The sequence below is a fragment of the Entelurus aequoreus genome, linkage group LG09 (genome assembly GCF_033978785.1).
Source record: "Entelurus aequoreus isolate RoL-2023_Sb linkage group LG09, RoL_Eaeq_v1.1, whole genome shotgun sequence".
Classification (NCBI taxonomy): domain Eukaryota; kingdom Metazoa; phylum Chordata; class Actinopteri; order Syngnathiformes; family Syngnathidae; genus Entelurus; species Entelurus aequoreus.
The window spans coordinates 11,945,411-11,966,600 of NC_084739.1; the positions used below are offsets into that span (position 1 = coordinate 11,945,411).

The 21,190-nt window shown below is 37.5% G+C and overlaps 1 protein-coding gene across 3 annotated transcripts in view; it reads right to left on the bottom strand.

The window, feature by feature from the left end:
- Positions 1-2,445: 2,445 nt before the first annotated feature.
- Positions 2,446-21,190, bottom strand: part of LOC133657117 (poly(ADP-ribose) glycohydrolase-like) — a 52,079-nt gene continuing 33,334 nt past the window's right edge. The window contains exons 14-19 of one of the 3 annotated variants that reach the window (XM_062058061.1): positions 18,437-18,515; positions 18,266-18,374; positions 17,093-17,198; positions 10,841-10,969; positions 6,972-7,201; positions 2,450-3,206 (exon numbers count right to left, since the gene is read on the bottom strand). In XM_062058061.1, the coding sequence (XP_061914045.1) occupies positions 7,020-7,201; positions 10,841-10,969; positions 17,093-17,198; positions 18,266-18,374; positions 18,437-18,515 (605 nt within the window). In that variant the 3' untranslated portion in view covers positions 2,450-3,206; positions 6,972-7,019. Of the gene's footprint in view, positions 7,202-10,840; positions 10,970-17,092; positions 17,199-18,265; positions 18,375-18,436; positions 18,516-21,190 lie in introns of all 3 variants that reach the window. The other 2 variants (XM_062058060.1, XM_062058063.1) reach the window with 2 other exon arrangements.

A 21,190-nucleotide genomic window follows, 5' to 3' on the forward strand; every position in this document is an offset into this window, starting at 1 on the left:
CTTGCAAAGATTGTAAAAAAAAATCAGTTGGAAGAAGACAGCCTGCCATTTCCTTAAACTTGGACACACACATCCATACCTTTGGCCATTCTAAGACAGTCATTTCCAGGAGTTATCTCACCCTCTGAGAAGCCTTGATTTTACTAATGATTTCCAATGTTGCAAAAATGTGTAGAATACAAATTAAAATACATTTCTGCCAACAAAGATTTGCTTTAGCCTTTGATAGTAGGCTAATATAGCTAATATAGACACTTTTTAACATCATGTGTTGCCCTCATTATAACACGTATATAAGACTTTTTAAGGCATTTCGATAGTAGGCTAATATAGACACTTACATCATGTGTTGCCTTCCCTTCGTATCGCGCATGCGCCAGCCTCAACGTGCGGGATACAACCCGGAAGCAGATACCATTCAATAAAAACTGTAATGAGGAGGAGACTTTGTATTGGCTTCACAAATTAAAAGAACAAAACATTTTGAAGGGCACCAATGACAGAAACGAAGAAACAGAGATTTATTTAAGAAGGTTGAACAAAATACAACAGAGATGAAAGATGATGAAGCAGGTAAATTAAAGGTGAATAATAAAGTGTACACAAACCTCTTCATGCTGTATTTGTGCACTGCAAACTGGTCAACTTCCCGCACAACTGGCAAGATAGTCCAGAACAGTAGCAACCTTCCTCTGGATATCAGTCGGGGCACCAACGGTCTTTTCCTTCGGATTTAAAACTCCTTCCATCAATCCACAGCCTTATGAATGATCTTCGAGGCATTCAAACGTTTTGTTTCCATGATTTTCGTCAGAAAATTCCTTTGAAAAAAGCTCTTCCGCCGGTCTTTCTTTGCTGCGGACCTGCCGCCGCCCCGATACATTCTTGGTTATAGAATAATCCAAGATCATTTCTTGATGCTGTCTGCTATTTAACATCAGCATAGCCATTTGAGACCTAATATTTGTAATCTGTGCAAATATTACAGCACATTTGCAGATCCTTGCATCTATATTTTAACCTTGCTAGCAAACACGGAACACTGGCGTCCAAACTTGTGATTTGCATAGCTGATGCGCTCCTCAAAGTACCGCTTTGTCATCTCCTTGATAGCAAGTTATTATTCATAATGTGATTTATGTAACTAAGGTGTTGCTGTACCTTGTTTATTTCAGATTAAGTCAGTAGTCCTTTGTTCAACTGTTTTAGTTCTCCTAGTGGTGTCCCTCAAGGTTCCATTTTAGGTCCTCTCTTTTTCCCCCATTTGGGCTATTCGACTAGTAACCCGCGAGTCCAGTTAAAAAATCTTGGGTGAGAGACGCATATTTTTGCAGTAGATTCTTAAAATGTTGTCAACTTTAATGTCAATTCTTCACATGTACAAGACATCCAAGGAATCAAAATTCAGTTTTCAGCACAGTCCAAATCAGGAGCAGACAAATATTACAGGGAGACAGAACAGGACCGCTGACGGGTCAGCCAACTTCCGGCACTCCTTAAAAAGGTGGAAAACCGGTAAACTTTGAGTATAAATATTGAGTATAAGGCTGGACTACCGGGGATGGGGTCCAGACTGAGGCCAGGAAAAACAACCTCAATAGCCATAGCATACAAACAAGGTAAAAAGAACTCACAAGACTTGCAACAGAGAGGAGGGACTGGGTGCTAAGGAGGCAGGCTGCTGCTATCCAAGCGCTGCCCAGTCGTCCCTCACCCCTAAGGGATTGAAGCAGTGGTGAAGGCGTGCAAAGAGATGATCTTTGACTAGCTTTTTTGCAGAAGTGTAACTCTGACAAGATAAATAGACAAAATCAAATGTCGGCTGGTTCTCCGGAATAAAAGCGAGAAGTCCGGTCACCTGGTCCTTAACTTTCCGTAAAATGTGGCCCCCAAAACATTTGAATATCCCTGGTGTACAACTTTTACAGTAGTATAGATATGTTGTCCATTGCAAATTACTCCATTATTGTCTAAATAGCAGTCAAAACAAGAGAAAATTCTGTCTTGCGTACAGTCAAAAATTTTGCTACAGGGTTGCACTGAAGAGCCGCGGTTCATTAAGGGGAAACGTAATTCCAACATGGACTGCGACATCGGTAGGTTGTGAGTTCAAACCCCGGCCGAGTCATACCAAAGACTATAAAAATGGGACCCATTACCTCCCTGCTTGGCACTCCGCATCAAGGGTTGGAACTGGGGGTTAAATGACCAAAAATGATTCCCGGGCGCGGCACCGCTGCTGCCCACTGCTCCCCTCACCTCCTAGGGGGTGAACAAGGGGATGGGTCAACTGCAGAGGACAAATTTCACCACACCCAGTGCGTGTGTGACAATCATTGGTACTTTAACTTAACATTGCTGAGGAAACATATCTTTAGGTTTCATTATAGTGTTGTGCCTTCAATGGTAGCTGAAATGTAAGGGATGTAAAAAAAAAAACATTTCAGAGAAAATGACAGAGAAATACAATATGAACAGGATATGTTTTAATTAAGAAATGATAAAAACAGTGCAACTGAAACCTCTACAGTACAGTACTAAAGCAACACAGGTGTCAACATATATGCAACCAAAGCACCATTAAATAGTGTCTATACTGCACACCCCATCAGTTACAGCAATTAATAATTTAGAAAAAAGTGGTGTATAAACAATAAACTCTTCATTTCAGTCACGGTTTTGAATGGCGAGTGTTGGGGGTAAAAAAAGAAAAGAAAATGAGAGGGTATACAAGAGCAGCATATACGGAATGTGCCCAATAATTTGATGATTATTATTTATTACCCATGCATAGACTAGTGTGTGGCGCCTCTCAGTCACTCAGCGCTTCTTTTGAGCTAAATAGAAGACAAGAGAGCAATAATATACTGATAATAATGTTGTCAAATCCTGAAAATGTGTGTACCATCACGCATGGGAAAAACAGCTTTTCCATTGGACAGTACAAAGTACGACTTCCATGACTTCTAATAATTTCTTATTTTCTTATCCGACATTGTAACGTTTTCTAGAAATGACAACGATAAGACACCACGTACAAAGTAAACAGAAGAAACCGGTCTTGTTTTTGATTTTTCAGCCCGTCTCATGGATGATGCGTTCAATGTGGCTCGGTTTTCGGGTGGAGAGTCGAGTCTAGTTGGTGATATGCTTTGGAAAAGGGACATTCTGGGGTTCATCAACCTTTCGTGAGCAAAAAGTGAACACTGTGGACGAACAGTAAAAAGGATTTACTCTTGCTATGAATGTCAAATACTACTAGAAGGCTCTCCAGCGAGAAAAGGCAAGTCTGTGTTTTGGTAGTTTGTTTGTTGGGATCACAAACTTAGGCTGCGTTCACACTTGTGGTTCAGTTCTTGAGTCTAGGGCTGCAACAGCTAATCGATTATAAAAATAGTTGGCGATGAATTTAGTCATCGATTCGTTGGATCTATGCTATGCGCATGCGCAGAGGCTACTTTTTTTTTTTTTATAAACCTTTATTTATAAACTGCAACATTTACAAACAGCTGAGAAACAATAATCAAAATAAGTATGGTGCCAGTATGCTGTTTTTTTCAATAAAATACTGGAAAGGATAGAAATGTAGTTTGTCTCTTTTACCCGATTATTAATCTTTGGCTTTTAACACTACGTAAGTTGTGTGGTCCTCTGTGTTTTTAAAATGTTGATTTCTATTTACTGTTTTAATTGGTTTTACCCTTTAAAATAATTTTTAATCATATTTATTTTAAATTGTTTTTTTTTAATATATATTGGTTTTATATGTATTTATTTTTTGTTTTTATTCAGTCATTGGTGGAGCTAAGGATAATATTTGAATATTGTTTTTAATATCGTTGTGCTGCACTTTGGAAACATTTTGTTGTTTAAATGTGCTATATAAATAAAGTGGATTGGATTGGATTAATCGAAGTAATACTCAACAGATTAATCGATTATCAAATTAGTTGTTAGTTGCAGCCCTAGGGTCTCGACTAAAAAATAAACCATATAAACTAGGGCTTTTAAAAATAACAAGATAACTATTAATATTGCATTAATCGGATTAATCACAATGTATTTAGACCGTACAAGGTATTTCAGTGTAACCTAAAATGGTCATCTAAAAGGGTTGTTTTATGCTCAGTGATCAGGTCAAGGCATAAATCCGTGCAAAATGGTGTGCTCGTTGGCAAATTTCACATCAAAATAAACCCAGACTGAACTTGAGATAAAACTGTTACTAGGTTTTTGTTCAAATAAATGCAATGTATTCAAATAAATCACTTAAAAATGGCTCTGCATGACATTCTGACAATACAATTGCATTCGGTCTTTATTTAGGTTGCTTTTAATAAAGTAAGCAAGTAATTTACTGTGATTAATCGCAAATAATCCAAATTCTTAAATGTGATTAAACCAATTTAAAAAATAGTGAAACATAGATGGTGAGCATTTTCGCTTTGTATTTTTGTCTTTGGACCAAAGGCTGTACAGTAAAGAACCCCCATAAAGTAAAGGACTTGATTGGGCAGCTTTTGTGTTATATTAGCCTGCCGCTATCGATTAGTTTAGTAATCGAGTAATCTCAGTGGCGGGCCGTGCGTTTCCCACCTAGGCCTTCAGTGATGTCCGACTTCAAGGATTACCTCTCAAAATACCATCATTGATGTCACCACATGACCATTGCTGGAGAAATACCGTATTTTTCGGACTATAAGTCGCAGGTTTTTTTCATAGTTTGGGTGCGACTTATACTCAGGAGCGACTTATGTGTGAAATTATTAACACATTACCGTAAAATATCAAATAATATGATTTAGCTCATTCACGTAAGAGACTAGACGTATAAGATTTCATGGGATTTAGCGATTAGGAGTGACAGATTGTTTGGTAAACGTATAGCATGTTCTATATGTTATAGTTATTTGAATGACTCTTACCATAATATGTTACGTTAACATACCAGGCACGTTCTCAGTTGGTTATTTATGCGTCAAAAAACGTACACTTATTCAGCTTGTTGTTCACTATTCTTTATTTATTTTGAATTGCCTTTCAAATGTCTATTCTTGGTGTTGGGTTTTATCAAATAAATTTCCCCAAAAAATGTGACTTATACTCCAGTGCGACTTATATATGTTTTTTCCTTCTTTATTATGCATTTTCGGCCAGTGCGACTTATACTCCGGAGCGACTTATACTCCGAAAAATACGGTACTATACAGGAACAAATTTACGCCCTACTGGGCATTGAATCACCTGAACAGTGTACAAAACGGGTTATTTTCTGGCGCATTTAAAAATCAATAAACCCGCATCAGCAATTAAAACATATCTTATGTGGTACTGTCAAAATTACAATTGCAAAAAACATATTAAACGTGAAAAAAATAAAGAAATTCAATATTTGAACTCACAATTTGTAGCATCCATTCGACACCGTATAAGCCAGTGGTACCCCTCGTAGTCGGTTGATTCGAGTGGTAATGGTGGGCATTTCATCGCCGACATGGTCTCACAAGATGTAGTTTCTCTATCCTTTTTGAAAATGGCCTTGCAAATATATATCTGCCACCTAATCAACATTTTGTTCTCCTTCTTTGTGGGTCAACACTTCCTGCTAAGTTGCAACTTGTGAATGGATTTTCACTTTGGAATGACAAGTGTGTATCCAATCACAGTCTCGTTAACATCATGGTACCTAGATAGGCTAGTGTCAACAACTTGTGATCTGATTAGCTATCGCGACTGTCTTATCAACTCTGTGTTCTCAAACTCAACCACTAACGGTCCCAAGTGAGTATCCAATCACAGTACGCGTAAATGTCATGTTCAACGTGAGGCCAGCTAGAAGGCCTTACCGACAACAACTCGTGATCTGATTGGCTATCGCAATTGTCTATCAACTCTATGTGTCCGTTCACTTACAGTGCACAGACGCCTGCATTGTTGATTCTGAAGGCCTTAGGCCTTACACAACATAAGGTAGCTGAATTCTGATTGGACAAAAACTCTAACCTAAAAACAACAGCACTGGAAGGAGCATAATATGACATGAAGAGAATATGAATATTTTTAGATATTTAGGGAAAGTAAATTAAAAAATAATTGTATCTTTAATTATGATCATGATTTCTGGTTATGTTAGGCTAGCAGAGAAGGGCTAGCTGGCCCTGACGGCCCACCACTGAATAATCTATTGTTTAGTTTGTTCGATTATTCAACTAATCAGATAAAACCCACTCAATAGCCTCAATGCTTATTTAAAGAAATATGTTTAAATAAAAAATTTTCGGCTTACCATAACCTTCATTTATTATTTTATAATAACTGCACATCAACAACATTGAAATTGCACTTTTTACAGGTGTTGGTAAGAAAAAAAGCTGTTTGCCTCCACATAGATCACGCCACCCTTGCCACCGCTCTCATGTGCGCTCTATTGCAGCGGTCGTACAGAAACTAATGTCTGCTTATTTAAACCATTTGATCCGGATTTGATTGATTGTTATTAGTAACACTCACTGAACAATTAATCAAAACAACAGAATATAAATCGAAGTTTGTTTCAATTAATTGTTGCAGCCTTAGGTGTAACTCAAGCATTTTAACCAAAAATGCTGTTCCTAGGATAAATACTCACAAAAAGCTTTTAGAGAATATTTTTCTAGAGTGTTGTTGTCACATATGCAGAGAGACAACAGAGCAGAGAGGGTTTGGTCTTAGATTAGTTGGTCATTTCTGCATGCCTTCTGGTCCCTGTAACGTTCACAATGGAGCTCTCTTCAAACGAGTTCACTGAAATCCATCTCTTCGTATTACACTTGACTAATTCATCTCTTCGTATCACACTTGACTAAACGTACTGGCAGAGTAAAAGAAACACAGAGTTTTCTCTGACCAAACCAAACATAGCAAGTGTGAACGCACCCTAGAAGGGCCTGTTTGTAAGAGTGATTGTAAGTACACGACTGAGGCTTGCGAACCTGGAGTCTTATCAAAGTAGATGATAAGATGTTCATCCTCCTTTTCTTTTAATGAGAGTCTGATGTTACAGGGGACATCCCAGAATCCTTAGCAGAGTCCAAGGCATCGGCGGTTGCAGGGGAAGAGACCCTCTGGTAGATGAAAGCGTAGAGACTGACGTCAGGTCTCGTCGTGCGGCAGTTCTTGCAAACCAAATTGGAGTACTGGTTCAAAAGACTGTACAGCCTCCCTGGAACAGGGGAAGAAGAGGGAAAACGGAGACAAGGGAGGAGACAACGCAGAGAGAAACATAAAGGGGAGATTTGGGGTGAAAAGAGAAGAGAACAAACAGGTTGAGGTGAAAATGACGCCCAAAGAAAAAACATGTTTAAGATCGTGCTCGGTCATCTTCTGCACCGCGGCGCCACTTTAAGAAATGGATGGCTGAAGGGGGAATTTCTCTGAAAGGCTTCAATAAATGTCAGCGGGGGGAGAAAAATGAAAAGCAGGGGAGGGCGGGAGAGGCTGGGGTCAGCAGTAATCCACTCAGAGGCTGAATGAATGGGCTGAGGAAAAAGACACGGCCCATAAGGGGTAATAACTTAGCATAAACACGGGACAGCTTTTTTATGCATACTGGCCCAGTAATGGTGGCAGCAAGGACACGCATCTCCATCTACACAGCCTCAATGCAGCTGAATATTGTCTCCAATCCTGTTTATTGACTGTAGCAGCTCATTTAATGAAACGCACAGGAACATACAATGAGTTCTGGATTTGTTTGAATTTCTAAACAATTTCTCCTGTAGGATGTCACTGCATACAATTTTTGTACTTCTCTCACTGAGTCTTCTTAGTCACGTTTTTTTACCGAATTTTGCTCTCCACGAAAAAAATTAAATCCTCACCAACCCCGACGTTACTTTAGCAATCTGGTCCCCTCGACAAGCCTCGGCAGGTTTCATGTTACGTCACTCCAACAAATTTTAAAAAACGCGACAAAGATGGCTATGAAGACAACACGAAAGACATCTCTGCTAAAAATCCCAACTTTCTGTAAATATCATGACAAAATGGAGGTTTATTGTACGGTGGCCTACAGGTTCAAACGCGCTGCAAAGTTCAAAACGCACGCAAACCGCTAAAACACATGCAAGTTTACAAAACACAGCACACAAGTTTCTAACATGCCAGAGGCTGTTCACCTTGGAGACCTGCTGCGGATATGGGTACGGCCTGGCGCGAGATTTACACCTTCTCCCCCGAATTTTCAAGGACTCGACGCCTCGCGGAAAGGCGGCGAGCGGAGCAGCAGGAAAGTTTGACTTTTTGTCTTTTTTTAACAAACGCACACAACGTCCAAAACATACAAAAACCGACAAAACGCATGCAATATTTGGAAAACACAACGGAAGTACAATGAAACCGGAAGTTAGCTATGCAGGGCCGAATGAAACAAAATTAAATACCGTATTTTTCGGACTATAAGTCGCAGTTTTTTTCATAGTTTGGCCGGGGGTGCGACTTATACTCAGGAGCGACTTATGTGTGAAATTATTAACACATTACCGTAAAATATCAAATAATATTATTTAGCTCATTCACGTAAGAGACTAGACGTATAAGATTTCATGGGATTTAGCGATTAGGAGTGACAGATTGTTTGGTAAACGTATAGCATGTTCTATATGTTATAGTTATTTGAATGACTCCTACCATAATATGTCACGTTAACATACCAGGCACGTTCTCAGTTGGTTATTTATGCCTCATATAACGTACACTTATTCAGCCTGTTGTTCACTATTCTTTATTTATTATAAATTGCCTTTCAAATGTCTATTCTTGGTGTTGGGTTTTATCAAATAAATTTCCCCCAAAAATGCGACTTATATATGTTTTTTTCCTTCTTTATTATGCATTTTCGGCCTGTGCGACTTATACTCCGGAGCGATTTATAGTCCGAAAAATACGGTAAATATATATATTTTTTGTTTGCTTAACTGATTTGTCTGCGATTTGTTTATTTTTACCACTTTGCCCGGGAGACTTCCAATATTTTCAAATATGCAAATGTTGACAGGTGCTGTTTGCAACTTCCTCACATATTTTCCATTTCTCATTACAACACGCCTGAAATGTAGTCGGAAACAGCAAACCTTTTTTAATCCTGTCCCTTCCTAATATGTCTAAATTACTAACAAACACATATTTTTAATAATTGTTCCCAATTTCTAACACAATTTTCATCAAATATTTCTAAATATGACTGTTCTAGTATATATACCGTAATTTCCGGACTATAAGCTGCTACTTTTTCCCCTTGTTCTGGTCCCTGCGGCTTATACAAGGGTGCGGCTTATTTACGGCCTGTTCTTCTCCGACACCGACGAAGAGGATTTCGGTGGTTTTAGTACGCAGGAGGAAGACGATGACACAATGATTAAAGACTGATTTTTCATATACCGGTAGGCTGGTTATTTTGATAACGTACAGGCGAGCACTTTGTATTACTTTGCACCGTTGTATTATTTGTACTCTGCACGAATGCTGTTTGCCATGTCAAAGATGTGAAAGTTTGATTAAATGATTGAAAGATTTATTGTTAATAAATGGGACGCTTTGCGTTCCCAAACAGTCATCTCTGTCCCGACAATCCCCTCCGTGGTAGCAGGAACCCCTATATACTACGGTAATTACACATCAAAACCCTGCGGCTTATAGTCGGGTGCGGCTTATATATGGAGCAATCTGTATTTTCCCCTAAATTTAGCTGGTGCGGCTTATAGTCGGGTGCGGCTTATAGTCCGGAAATTACAGTAATACAACAGCTTGGTTCCATTATTTACAAATTATGTATTAAAGTGGTCAACGACTCCGTTCATGTTGTCATTTTTTTATACTTCCATCCAAAAAGTATTGCAGGTAATTTTTCTTAGTACCGTTCTTAATTATACTATTTGGTATACCCCATGTTGCTCTCATGTTGTTTTTATTCGTGTCTAATAAATTACTGTAATATCCTTTCTTACATGTTGGTAATATTCTGCTTAGTTTGTTTTTATATTTGTGTACCTATTTCCTGCCTCTCTTTGTGTTATGAATGTTTCATATGATCTATTGTTTTTGTTACAAGCATTTTCCAAAATCTTTTGTCATCCATGGTTGATTTTTTTTTTTTCTTTTTCGTAAGATGTTTCCAAGGACAGTGTTTGTCATAAAGCATTAGGAAGGTATTAAGGAACTTATCATATGCTTCATCTACATCCTCTTCACTGTACATTTTGTCCCAACATTGTTCTCTCAGATCATTCTTAAAGTCATTCATACTTTGTTCTGTGCGTAGTCTTTGAAATCTATTTTTGTCATCCATATTCCTGTTCTTGTAGTAGATTGTAAAAAATTGGCAGATGATCACTGATGTCATTAATTAGCAAACCACTTGTAGTTCTGTTATCAAAATCATTAGGAAATGTTTTTAATCAATGAGCGTAGCACAGTGACTTGTGATTCTGCTAGTCCTTGTGATTCAAGCTTTTTGATTGATTGATTTAAACTTGTATTAGTAGGTTGCACAGTACAGTACATATTCCGTACAATTGACCACTAAATGGTAACACCTGAATAAGTTTTTCAACTTGTTTAAGTCGGGGTCCACGTTAATTAATTCATAGTAAAAGCTAGTCTTCAGTGGTCTTAAATCTTACTTTTGAAATAAGTGACACAAAAAAGTCACGTCATGGCAGAAAAAAGCAAAAAATGCAGTTATTTAGAAACAATAGTTTGCTGTCTTGTCAATATTTTGATTGCATTTTTTCGAAGAGCACACACAGCCTTTATTAGAAAACCTTCATAACAAGAAAAAACAAACAAACGTGGTCATCCTTACCCACAGTGACTTGTCTCTCCGTCAGGAAAGTGTGCATGTCGTGAACATCTCGCATGAGATGAGCGTCGCCAAATGTGAAGTACGCCACGTCCCTGCCAGCTTCTGCAGCAGCCATCAGCTGAATCAGCGCTAACAAAATAGACAGAGGAGGTTAACATGGGAAACACCAGACAACATCAGCATTTTGTCACTGAAAGAACTACAACTGGAGCGGAAGGGAATTAAAGGTCGTAATTGGTCAACGAGCTAAGCATGCCAAGATTGAAAGGCAAATTTGTATTCCAGGAGCGAACGTTCCACGAGTAGAGGCCTTCTGTCTTTTAGCAAATTAGCCTTTAAGACGTTTAAATATTTAAAAGAATGTTTATTATTGATTCCGGATTTATGTACACATGACTGAAAACATTTTCAAAAGGGCTGTAATCTTTACAACCAACGTTTAGCTTGGCCTTGTGTACTAAACGTGGGCGCGCAGGGACATAAAATACCAATCTAATTCCCAAAGCTAATGGGTAATTGCCAGTCCAATGGAGATTATACAGTAGGGCAATTCAACTGCGGGCCCGGGGGCCAAGTCCGGCCCAGGACTGACACCACACCAGCCACATTTCTAAAAACACTAGAGTGCCCCTGTTGCATAGAGCAACTGGGACCAGTGTAAGGAGATTGGCAAAACCTTGCATTGCCATTTTAACCCTGCTAGCAAACATACAATACTGGGGTCCAAACTTTGCATATCTGAAGCATTCCTCAAAGCACCCCTTTATGTCCTCTCCTTTTTGACAGTTACCCATTTTTTCGTAATGTTATGTGACGTGAAGTGAATTATATTTATTTAGCGCTTTTTATCTAGTGACTCAAAGCGCTTTACATAGTGAAACCCAATATCTAAGTTACATTTAAACCAGTGTGGGTGGCACTGGGAGCAGGTGGGTAAAGTGTCTTGCCCAAGGACACAACGGCAGTGACTAGGATGGCGAAACCGGGGATCGAACCCGGACCCCTCAAGTTGCTGGCACGCCCCACATATGTAATGTTATGTAACTAAGGTGTTGCTGTAGCTTGTTTACTTCCGATGCAGTCAGTAGTCATTTGTTCAACTTCTTTGGGTATGTTAGTGGTGTTCTTCAGGGTTATATTTTAGGTCCTCTCGTTTGAATAATTTGAGCTATTCAACTGGTGGCTTGTGTTCAGCTCAAAAAACTTGTAAGAAAGTCACGTTTTTGCAGCAGATTCTTAAAAACACTAGAGTGCTGTCATAGAGATTATCTTTGACTAACTTTTTGCAGAAGGTCCTTAAAAACAACAGAGCGCTCCTGTAACTCTTGACAAAATAAATAGACCAAAATCAAATATATATATACAAAATAAGAAGTGGAAGGAGAAGTCCAGTCCCCTCGGTCTTTAGCTTTTTGGAAATGTGTTCCCCAAAACAATTTAGTTAAGTATCCCTGTTTCACAGTATACAGCACAGCTGTCTGTATCACATTTGATATTTATACAAATGACACTGTAAATATATATATTTTTTTAATTAAAGATAAAAATAATTCTCTTTCAAGGCGGCAAGGAAGAAGTAAATGCATGATGCTGGGACGGCATGTCACATTTGACCATTAGTGATTGGATAAAATGTGCAGCGTTAAATATTCTTCGGGACAGTCAAGTGCGCCCCGCTTATGGAGAGTGATGTTGTGTGAGTCCACAGAGGGCTGCAATTTATGGTCTCCCTTCCTTGTAATCAATCGGCCTTTTAATGGAAAGTATAAACGTGTGTCAGCTGATCAATAAAAGGGAGGGAACAAAGGGTAAGTGACATACGTGCACGGCAGCTAATTGAGTTGGGGGGGGGGGTTGATAGCGATTGGCCAATGTGGCAACACAATTGGGAATGCAGCAAGCGCAGAAAAGGAGCCACTGCGTTGACTTAAGTGTACAGTACCAATAGTGCAAGACCATTTAGCTATTAAAAGGAACAGTACGTACAAACCAGGATTGTCCAAACTGCGGCCTGAGGGCCGACGTCTTCATATTGGCCCGCGAGACGTCATGAAATGAACAAAAGATCTTACCCACAGGGAGATTGAATTCATTTTTAAAGTCTGATGATTTTAATGCTATTTTCTTTCTTTCTTTAGTTTATTTTAAACATGAACACACTTACATCATAATACATCACACAATTTCATATCATTTCATTTTACATCATGTCCGAAAAGGAGTAGGAAGAAGCGAAGCTTATTTAATCCTACCCCTTTCCCACTTCAAAGCGTTTACAAATATATAGAATCATTTACTGACCTTTTTATATAATCAAATAACATCTATGAATTAGTATACACAACAGTTTTGTAATATGTAATTAATTAATTCAGTCATTATTAACATAGTGAGATGAAGAATATCTTATTTTCAATAAGGTTGGAAGTATTTCTCATAATTCTTCTTCTTTGTACTTTGTAAGCACTATTATTTTGAACAACCTCTTAAACTGGATCATATCAGTACAATTTTTAACTTCTTTACTTAATACATTCCATAATTTAATTCCACATACTGATATGCTAAAAGTTCTCTAAGTGTTGTACGTATATATAAATGTTTTAAATTATTTTTTCCTCTAAGGTTATATTTCTCCTCTTTAGTTGAGAAGAATTGTTGTACATTCTTTGGTAGCAGGTTGTAGTTTGCTTTGTACATCATTTTAACTGTTTGCAATTTTACCAAATCACCGAACTTTAATATTTTTGTCTTAATAAATAAAGGGTTTGTATGTTCTCTATATCCAACATTATGTATTATTCTAACTGATCTTTTTTGTAACACGGTTAGCGAATGTAGCGCACATTTGTAGTTATTTCCCCATATTTCTGCACAATAACTCAGATATGGTAACACTAGCGAGCAGTAGAGAATGTGAAGTGATTTTTGGCCCAGGACATATTTTGCTTTATTTATTTTGTCACCATCTCGTGGACAACAGGAGTTTTTCAGGTCAATGACCTTTAATTATGTGTTAATTACAACTATGCGAGGCAATTACTTAAACTACCCAATGCATACAACCTTTCCTCGTCATGGTGGAGAAAAAAATCCAACCAACACAAAATGTTAACCGACATGGTCATTGAACTTTGTGGATATTGTAAAATAACCAACAAAAAAAACCTGCGTTCACCATGAAAAAAAACACCCATTTAAATCCATTACAAAGCATGATGGGAAAATTGCAAAACATTCTCCATATTTATCCATGTTTGGCGCATTTTAGCTGCTTGATATTTCTGATTGATTACAGAACCTTAAGGAGGTCGTCACGGAAGTAAACAAGGTAGGAGTCGAACATTTACATACTCATAATATAATTATCTATCGTATATATATATATATATATATATATATATACACACTACCGTTCAAAAGTTTGGGGTCACATTGAAATGTCCTTATTTTTGAAGGAAAAGCACTGTACTTTTCAATGAAGATAACTTTAAACTAGTCTTAAAGGCCTACTGAAAGCCACTACTACCGACCACGCAGTCTGATAGTTTATATATCAATGATGAAATCTTAACATTGAAACACATGCCAATACGGCCGGGTTAACTTATAAAGTGCAATTTTAAAATTCCCGCCACACTTCTGGTTGAAAAACTTCTTTGGATATGATTTATGCGCGTGACGTCACAAAATCCACGGAAGTGGTTGTACCCCATCTGACCCGATATAAAAACCTCTTGTTTTCTTCGACAGAATTCCACAGTATTCTGGACATCTGTGTTGGTGAATCTTTTGCAATTTGTTTAATGAACAATGGAGGCTGCAAAGAAGAACGTTGTAGGTGGGATCGGTGTATTAGCGGCTAAGTACAATACTTACAGCAACACAACAAGGACTACTTACTACGCCTAGCCGATGCTTGCCGCCAAACCCACGGATGAAGTCCTTCGTCGCGCCGTCGATCGCTGGAACGCAGGTGAGCACGGCTGTTGATGAGCAGATGAGGGCTGGCTGGCGCAGGTGGAGTGCTAATGTTTTTATCATAGTTCTGTGAGGTCCGGTTGCTAAGTTGCTAAATTAGCCTTAGCGTCGTTAGCAACAGCTTTGTTAAGCCTTACCAGGCTGAGAATTTTTAACCGTGTAGTTACATGTACATGGTTTAATAGTATTGTTGATCTTCTGTCTATCCTTCCAGTCAGGGATTTATTTATGTTGTTTCTATCTGCATTAGAGAACGATGCTATCACGTTAGCTCAGTAGCTAAGTGTGTCACCGATGTATTGTAGTGGAGATAAAAGTCACTTTAAATGTCCATTTCGCGTGCTCGACTCTCATTTTCAAGAGGATATAGTATCCGAGGTGGTTTAAAATACAAATCCGTGATCCACAATAGAAAAAGGAGAGAGTGTGGAATCCAATGAGCCAGCTTGTACCTAAGTTACGGTCAGAGTGAAAAAAGATACGTCCATCACTGCCTCTGTAGTCCTTCACTGTAACGTTCCTCATCTACGAATCTTTCATCCTCGCTCAAATTAATGGGGTAATCGTCGCTTTGTCGCTACGAATCTCTCGCTCCATTGTAAACAACGGGGAATTGTGAGGAATACTAGCTCCTGTGACGTCACGCTACTTCCGGTACAGGCAAGGCTTTTTTTATCAGCGAGCAAAAGTTGCGAACTTTATCGTCGATTTTCTCTACTAAATCCTTTCAGCAAAAATATGGCAATATCGCGAAATGATCAAGTATGACACATAGAATGGATCTGCTATTCCCGTTTAAATTAAAAAAAATCATTCCAGTAGGCCTTTAACTTTAAAGAAATACACTCTATACATTGGTAATGTGGTAAATGACTATTCTAGCTGCAAATGTCTGGTTTTTGGTGCAATATCTACATAGGTGTATAGAGGCCCATTTCCAGCAACTATCACTCCAGTGTTCTAATGGTACAATGTGTTTGCTCATTGGCTCAGAAGGCTAATTGATGATTAGAAAACCCTTGTGCAATCATGTTCACACATCTGAAAACAGTTTAGCTCGTTACAGAAGCTACAAAACTGACCTTCCTTTGAGCAGATTGAGTTTCTGGAGCATCACATTTGTGGGGTCAATTAAACGCTCAAAATGGCCAGAAAAAGAGAACTTTCATCTGAAACTCGACAGTCTATTCTTGTTCTTAGAAATGAAGGCTATGCCACAAAATTGTTTGGGTGACCCCAAACCTTTGAACGGTAGTGTATATATACAGGCCAAAAGTTTGGACACACATTCTCATTCAATGGGTTTTCTTTATTTTCATGACTATTTACATTGTAGATTGTCACTGAAGGAATCAAAACTATGAATGAACACGTGGAGTTATGTACTTAACAAAAAAAGGTGAAATAACTGAAAACATGTTTTATATTCTAGTTTCTTCAAAATAGCCACCCTTTGCTCTGATTACTGTTTTGCATTCTCTCGGTGAGCTTCAAGAGGTAGTCACCTGAAATGGTTTTCACTTCACAGGTGTCATATTTTTGATGCCCTCAGTGACAATCTACAATGTAAATTGTCATGAAAATAAAGAAAATGCATTGAAATGAGAAGGTGTGTCCAAACATTTGGCCTGTACTGTGTATATATAGGTATACCGGTACACACACACACACATTTATATGCACATACATGTATATACATGTATATATACATTATATATATATGTATATACATGCATATATACATGCATATATACATTATATATATATATATATATATATATATATATATATATATATATATATATATATATATATATATATATATATATATATATATATATATATATATATATATACATATATATATACACATACATACATATATATACATACAAATATAAACATATATACACTTTATTTGTTGTGTTATTCCTGTTCCGCCAGATATTTGGACCTGGGTAGTTCGCATTAGAATGAGAGCGTGAGCTACCGAGCTAAATTTGTTATGAACTCAATTCATAATATTTGTAAAACCACGATTATTATTCAGACTATAATCGTACAGTCAGAATCTATAATCAATAATCTAATCATCCTTAGTGATAGGTACCTACTTAAAATATTGCATTATGACGCATAAATTGTTGTACTGCCTAGTTAACAAGTGTGGGTTTACAATAGCTAATGTGTGTTTATGTTCCTAACTCTATATGTTACTTTGTTCCTTCCATCCCTCCTTCCGGACATGTTTTGTACATTCCGAACTGGTACCTTTGAGCCGTGTGTCTCCACCGAAAGCACCACAGCCCCAGTTGCCAGTGGCTACGGCAGAAAGGTGCTTTCTGTTGGCGATGTTACAGAAAAATCCACAGTATGCCTATAGAACAAATATAGAACGGTAAGATGTTGTTAATGTGCAGAAAAAAAGCACACAATTAATCCATGATGGTTGCACTCTAAGCACAATTCATAAGAAACCCTATTCTCTTGTTTGGACTTAAATGTTTTTCTACGCGATTGGAGTTATGCAGGTTTCTCTTAAAGGCATTCTCCCATCCAGACTGCAGACACGCTCATCTTGAGTTAAGGAGACATGTGATTCATTGAACTTGAAGGTGGACTTTGCCATGACGCCTTTTCTTTGGCTGTGTAAAAAGTCTGAAACATCGAATTTTCCCAACACTTATGAATGTCATTTAAATCCCTGCCAAAGATAGCACTTATAAAAAGATAACAATAAACAATAATATACAAAATAATAATAATAGATGAGTAAATAAATGATTTGTAATGGAATGGGGAGGTGCCCAAAGATTCCCATTGGGCCTGAATCGGTGCAACTGCGCAGCTTTTTCCACTTGGGTGTAATATTTTGATTGATTGATTGAGACTTTTATTAGTAGGTTGCACAGTGATGTACATATTCCGTACAATTGACCACTAAATAGTAACACCCGAATAAGTTTTTCAACTTGTTTAAGTCGGGGTCCACTTAAATTGATTCATGATACAGATATATACTATCAGATATATACTATCATCATAATACAGTCATCACACAAGATAATCACATTGAATTATTTACATTATTTACAATCCGGGGTGTGTGTGTGGGGGTGGGTGGGGGGTTGGGGTGGGGTGGGGTTAGGTTTGGTTGTTATCATCCGTCATCAACAATTGAGAACAGAGAAATGGATATTGGAACAGTGTAGCCTAAAGATGTACGGTACAACCCTAGCAAATGACTGTGATGTGCCTTTAAGTAGTTATTTGACTCACCCTGATTGCTCCAAGTAGCCTTGAGCTAAATTCAATGGTAGCACAGATCACAGAGCCTTTAATTAAACACCCTCACTGGTGCCACCTGACAGTATGTCAGAGGTCACCGCAGTGAGCTTTTAGTATATACATTTGTAGAGAGCAGAAACAAAACCTGTGTCTCACCTTGTTGAGCTCTCTGTTCATCTTTTCTGGGAGAAACTGTTCCAAAAAGTGTTTGTATTTTAAAGCATCAATGGCCACGATCTCTGTGCATCGTCTCTGCCAGTCATCCCTTTAAATTAACAATAAGTTATTCTCACTGGCGGCCACACAATCTTGATGCTTGAAATCTACCTGGGAGTCTCATCTTTGTAGCTCTCGTCCCATTTGTAGGTCTCAGCGTAGCCTGAGTATCTACTGTACTGTTCAGCCCCTGCAGAAAAACACAGACCAAGAAGGGCTTTAGCATAGTAAGCACAAATGAATGCTGAACAACTTTAAAATTGAGTCCAAGTGCAGCTTTGTGACAAATCTGACCAAATCCCATTTAAGTCATATTTAGGAGAATACAGCAAACGGACAATCCTGAGATAAAACTACCAAGACATGGCGGTAGACAACACAAAGGTATTATAGTACTGTACATAATCAGCAAGCAGAGCACAGAGGGGCACAAATGCATATCAGCGCTTTTATTTCTTAAATCAAATTCCGTGCTCTCTGTACTCCGCATTCGAGTACACAGTACCAGCTTGGATTGGATTGTCGGCAATAAAAAGCCTGTGATTAAATAAGTAATCTGCTTTGGGGATTCAAATAAAAAGCTTCCAGGCGTAATCGGAAGAAATGGATCAAACACAAGAAGGCCTAATACAGAGTCAAGACCCCAAGAATTTAGTCATTTGTGTTGACTTGACTGTGGATTAATCGTGTCTTCAGGCAAAATGGAGCGCACTACTTGGCTGCAACAGGCAGAACCACTGTTGATTCAGTCTCCAATACTTTTTAATATTTGTTTATGTAAGCTAACTCTTATACTCCTGAACGCAAAAAGGTGAACATTTGTCAAAACGTGCACACTTATGGTGCTCTTGTGCTATTAGTTTCCTATCAAATGTACCAAAAGGTAGCACTCCAGAACACTGCAAAAAGTCAGTGTTCAAAAACAAGAAACAAAAATACTAAAATTAGGGGTATTTTATTTGAAGTAAGCAAAATTATCTGCCAATAGAACAAGAAAATTTGGATTGTCAAGACTTTCCAAAACAAGTAAAATTAGCTAACCTCAACGAACCCAAAAATACCTTAAAATTAGGGATGTCCGATAATGGCTTTTTGCCAATATCCGATATTCCGATATTGTCCAACTCTTTAATTACCGATACCGATATCAACCGATATATACAGTCGTGGAATTATCACATTATTATGCCTAATTTGGACAACCAGGTATGGTGAAGATAAGGTACTTATATATATATATATTTTCTAAAAAAAAATTTATAAAATAAAATAAGATAAATAAAATAAAAACATTTTCTTGAATAAAAAAGAAAGTAAAACAATATAAAAACAGTTACATAGAAATTAGTAATTAATGAAAATGAGTAAAATTAACTGTTAAAGGGTAGTACTATTAGTGGACCAGCAGCACGCACAATCATGTGTGCTTACGGACTGTATCCCTTGCAGACTGTATTGATATATATTGATATATAATGTAGGAACCAGAATATTAATAACAGAAAGAAACAACACTTTTGTGTGAATGAGTGTAAATGGGGGAGGGAGGTTTTTTGGGTTGGTGCACTAATTGTAAGTGTATTTTGTGTTTTTTATGTTGATTTAATTTAAAAAAAATACTGATAATAAAAAAACAGATACCGATAATTTCCGATATTACATTTTAACGTATTTATCGGCCGATAATATCGGCAGGCCGATATTATCGGACATCTCTACTTAAAATAAGTATTTTCTCACTAATAACAACTGTACTACTTTATGAGTGCGCATTTTCTATTGTTTCATTGAAAATAAAACAGCAAAGTCCATTTGGCTGTCATCTGTTTTAATTATGAGACACAATTGTGTCAAAGTCATGATTTTTTTTTTTTTTTACCTGCTTAAGTTGAAATAAGAAATAATTACTTTAAAAAAGTAGTTTTATACTTGTGAGTGTTGATGACACAGCTTTGCATCAGTTGATATTCTAGTTTCAAGCATGTTTTACTCAATATAGGTCATAAAATCTCAGCAACAAGCTGTAATTTCTTACTGAGATAATTTAGGACGAAAACCCTTAAAACAAGTAAAACACTCTAACATAAAATCTGCTTAGTGAGAAGAATGATCTTATCAGACAGAAAATAAGCAAATATCACCCGTATTTGAGATATTTAATCTTACTTAGATTACAGTTTTTGCAGTGAAGTCATGAAAATGTACTCAAATGTATCGCACACTTCATGCAAAACACCTTTTCTAACTTTAGTATATTTAGCTGAATCTCTGCGAAAATCTGGTACACACTTTTAATTGATTAACAAGCACGTGTCTGTATAATTTGAGTACAATAACTTGAAAAACTTGGGCGCCATCCAACAAGTCTCTGCAGGGGCATGAGTGGAACTCCTAGCCAGTCATTGATCATTTGTCTATTCAAGGATATTGAGACACTTGTGATTTAGGGCTATATAAATAAACATTGATTGATTGTTTGAAGGATATCTGTATTACATGTACAGTACAGGCCAAAAGTTTGGACACGCCTTCTCATTTCAATGCATTTTCTTTATTTTCATGAGTATTTTACATTGTAGATTGTCACTGAGGGCATCAAAACTATGACACCTGTGAAGTGAAAACCATTTCAGGTGACTACCTCTTGAAGCTCATCAAGAGAATACCAGGAGTGTGCAAAGCAGTAATCAGAGCAAAGGATGGCTATTTTGAAGAAACTAGAGTATAAAACAGGTTTAAGTTATTTCACCTTTTTTTGTTAAGTACAAAACTCCACATGTGTTCATTCATAGTTTTGATGCCTTCAGTGACAATCTACAATAATATAAAAAAAAACACATTGAATGAGAAGGTGTGTCCAAACTT